Source organism: Ipomoea triloba, chromosome 3 (assembly GCF_003576645.1).
Source record: "Ipomoea triloba cultivar NCNSP0323 chromosome 3, ASM357664v1".
Taxonomy (NCBI): Eukaryota; Viridiplantae; Streptophyta; class Magnoliopsida; order Solanales; family Convolvulaceae; genus Ipomoea; species Ipomoea triloba.
The window spans coordinates 29125047-29128335 of NC_044918.1; the positions used below are offsets into that span (position 1 = coordinate 29125047).

A 3289-nucleotide genomic window follows, 5' to 3' on the forward strand; every position below is an offset into this window, starting at 1 on the left:
TTATTCCTTGTGATCTTGATACTACAACTTTGAACCAATATTCTTTCATTCATTTGTGGCATGGCGAATGAGGAAACTACAATGTATTCTTTTGGTTAAACACTTCTAATTTGTCTTCCCGAGAGAACGATAAAACTCGGGGTTCGTCCCACAATCATTAAAACTTGATTTCACCCACACGAAACCCATAAATCATGTTTACGCAATGCCAAGAGTTGGAAGTGAAGCTAACTGGACTATTTGAAAATAGCATTACCAACCAACCACACAAATCTGACAGTAAGAACATAATGCTTTGAGTTTTGATTAGGTGTTTCCTTTGAATCTTTTTTTGTTTGGGTTGATGTTTATGGTGGCTTGTTTAAGCAAATGTAATTTGTTCTCTTGCATTAATCAACCGCATATTGTCAATTAATTCTATAAATCAGTGTTGCAAAAAAAAAAAAATATTGGTAAACAAGTTTTCAAAACTAAAAAATTAAAACGGAGAATTGAAAATTGAGAATGGAAAACATAGAATAGAAAAAGATAACATTAGTAAACACCGTCGTAATATTGTAATTACCAAGTCATCCTTTAACGAACTTGGCCTGGCCGGGACTAAGTTGCCAACAAAAAAACAAACAAACTTATTGATCTTTATAACGGTGTACGATTTAAATTCAGACTGAACCATAGTTACCTCGCACCTGATCTCTGCAACGAGTCATCATTTCAAGTCTTCACAAAGCAGTCAAAGCTCCCCGGCTATGGAGTAAATAATCTCCCCGGCATCATACACAAGTATAATAAGCTCATATATATGCATCTCTGATCTGATCTCAAATCGGGTGTTGAATTCAATCTAGATCTGAACCAGATCACTCGCAGTACAAACCCTAATGTCTTGTTTGGCACTTTCCCTTCAACCCGCCAACGGCCCCGACATCCTCCTCCAAACCCGAGAATGGTTTCCTCCATCTCGTGCCCTAATGGCCCTCTCCGCCTTCCGGCAGACCCGGTTAGCCTTCTCCAAGCATGCTCAAGCGGCCTCCGCTATGTCCTCACCGGAGCCCACCCCCTCCGATGCCCTAGGCGATGATCCTCTCGCCGCATCTTCCGGTCAGGTAATTGTCGGCGTGGAATCCCGGTATCGTGTTGTTTATCGGCTTGTTAATTCCATTTATGTGCTTGCTATTACCACTGCTGATGAAAATGATAAGGATCGAATTGTGAATAATGTGTTTGAGTGTATTAGCATTGTGAATCAAGCGGTTTCGGTTGTAGTAACTGCTTGTAGGGGTGTGGATGTGACCCCTGAAAAGCTTGGCAAGAAATACGCTGAGATCTATATGGCTTTGGATATAGTTTTGAGAGGGGTTAGTAATATCAGGCTTGCAGCTATGCTGGCCTCGATGCACGGGGATAGCATTGCCAAAATGGTGCATTCTGCTGCCAATACAGAGAGTAAGATTAGGGGAGCTGATAATTGGGCAAGTTTGGAAGGTCACTCTGTAGAGCATGAGGCTGGGGTAGAATCGTTTTCGAAAGCTATATTTGAGTTGCCTCCCGAGACACTGGAGGCTGGGGATGAAGTTGCTGCCACATTGGTGATCACGGGCGGGGAAAAGGAGGAGGAGAAGGAGAAGGTGGAGGAGAGTGAGGAGAAGGATCCATTTGCAGCAAGTGATAGGATTAACAAACCAGAGTCATTGGTGGGCGAGTTTAAGAAGTATAAGGATAAAGATAATTCTGATGTGACTAAAGCGTTGGCTGGGCTTGAGGTGACTACATTGCCACCTGCTGCAGCTAGTCAGTCAACACACATTGGTGTTGAAGGGTTTGAAGGGGATTATGGCGGGATAGAGTTTACTAATGAGGGATCAACACTGAGAGAGGATTTCGAAGGGATTAATGATGCGTGGGGTGGTGGATTGGATGCCTCAGAGTATGTGGGAACAAAGAAAATTAAGAAAGATCAAGGGCTCGGTGGGCTTGAGTTATTGGAAACTAGTGAGCCTCCTAAAACTCAAGCTGGAGCTCCTGCTGAGAGTGATGCTGGCAAGAATCTTGAGGACATTTTGGTGAAGAAGATGAAGGGTCCGGAGATGTACATTACAGAAGAGATCAGTGCAGAGTTTAGGGAGTCATTGCTTTCTAGAGTTGGATTGATGGGCACTATCTACTTAAAGACAATGCCTCCAAAACCATCTGATGACAAGGAAACTGAGTTTTCATTCAAGGTTGATGGTACAGGTGGAGTTAAGAGATTTGTTATGCAAAACTCTCTAGTGAGTAGCCTTGGAAATGGGATGTTTCATGTGAAGACTACACCTTCAAATGAGCCTATTCCAATTATCAAGTACAGCTTGCTACCACGCTTAACACCATTGCCTTTGAGGGTTCGTCTTGTTCAACGCCTCAGTGGAACATTACTCTCTGTGATGCTGCAGTATGTGTCAAACCCAGATCTGTCAGCTCCTTTAACTAATGTGACTTTTGTTATGAAGCTTCCTGTGGATCCAACCTTAGTAAAGGTTTCCCCAAAAGCTGTACTGAACAGGTCTGAGAAAGAACTAAAATGGCATATAGAAGAGATCCCACTGAAGGGCAATCCTGGTAGGTTGAGGGCTAGGTTTCCAGTGGATATTAGTGATGAAGATAATATTGAAGAACTTGAGGTCGTTGGTTCTGTAAAGTTTTCTACGCAAGGAGCTAGATCATTGTCAGGCATCTCTTTGCTGCCTGCAATTGAGGGTAAGACAGACTTTTATGAGGTTGATCACAGGTATGCAAGTGGGAATTACATTTGCAACTAAACATTCATTTTGTTCTTTGTTTACAAATTGTATGTCCTCTTGTTTTTATTTTCTTCGCAATGAGGTTTTGATTTGAAAATACTTGTAGGTCTATTTGAGTGTGACATGTAACAAAGACAAATTCTTCTATGTGGTGTGTGTTTAAATTTGTCTGGCGTTTAGCTTATGTTATGGACTTATGGTGAACAAACTTTGCACAAATTCTGTTATAGTTCTTACGTACATCCAAAATCTTGGACCTTGGCATCTATACTTTTCTTTTTCTTTTTCTTTTTTTGGTTTGCATTAGTATAGTTTCTGGCTTTCTGCTGCAACTTAAATGCTCACCAAATTATGACCAAATAGTGTTTTGTTTTACTGCTGGACTGTCTGTCGTCTATGTATGATTAAAAAAAATAAAAATTAATGTGTATCATATGCTTTAAACCTGAAAGGAATTGGTCTCTACTGATACTGTTTTTTTTTTTTTTTTTTTTTTTTTTTTTTTTTTT

At 40.7% G+C, this 3289-nt stretch overlaps 1 protein-coding gene across 1 annotated transcript; it reads left to right on the forward strand.

The window, feature by feature from the left end:
* Positions 1-685: 685 nt before the first annotated feature.
* LOC116013509 lies at positions 686-3046 on the forward strand. Its single transcript, XM_031253308.1, has one exon. It carries the CDS (start codon positions 882-884, stop codon positions 2796-2798), a length of 1917 nt encoding a protein of 638 aa, XP_031109168.1. The 5' UTR covers positions 686-881; the 3' UTR covers positions 2799-3046.
* Positions 3047-3289: the final 243 nt, after the last annotated feature.

Coding starts and splice junctions, on each gene's coding strand:
- LOC116013509 (XM_031253308.1), top strand. CDS start 882: ATGTCTTGTTTGGCACTTTCCCTTCAACCCGCCAACGGCCCCGACATC.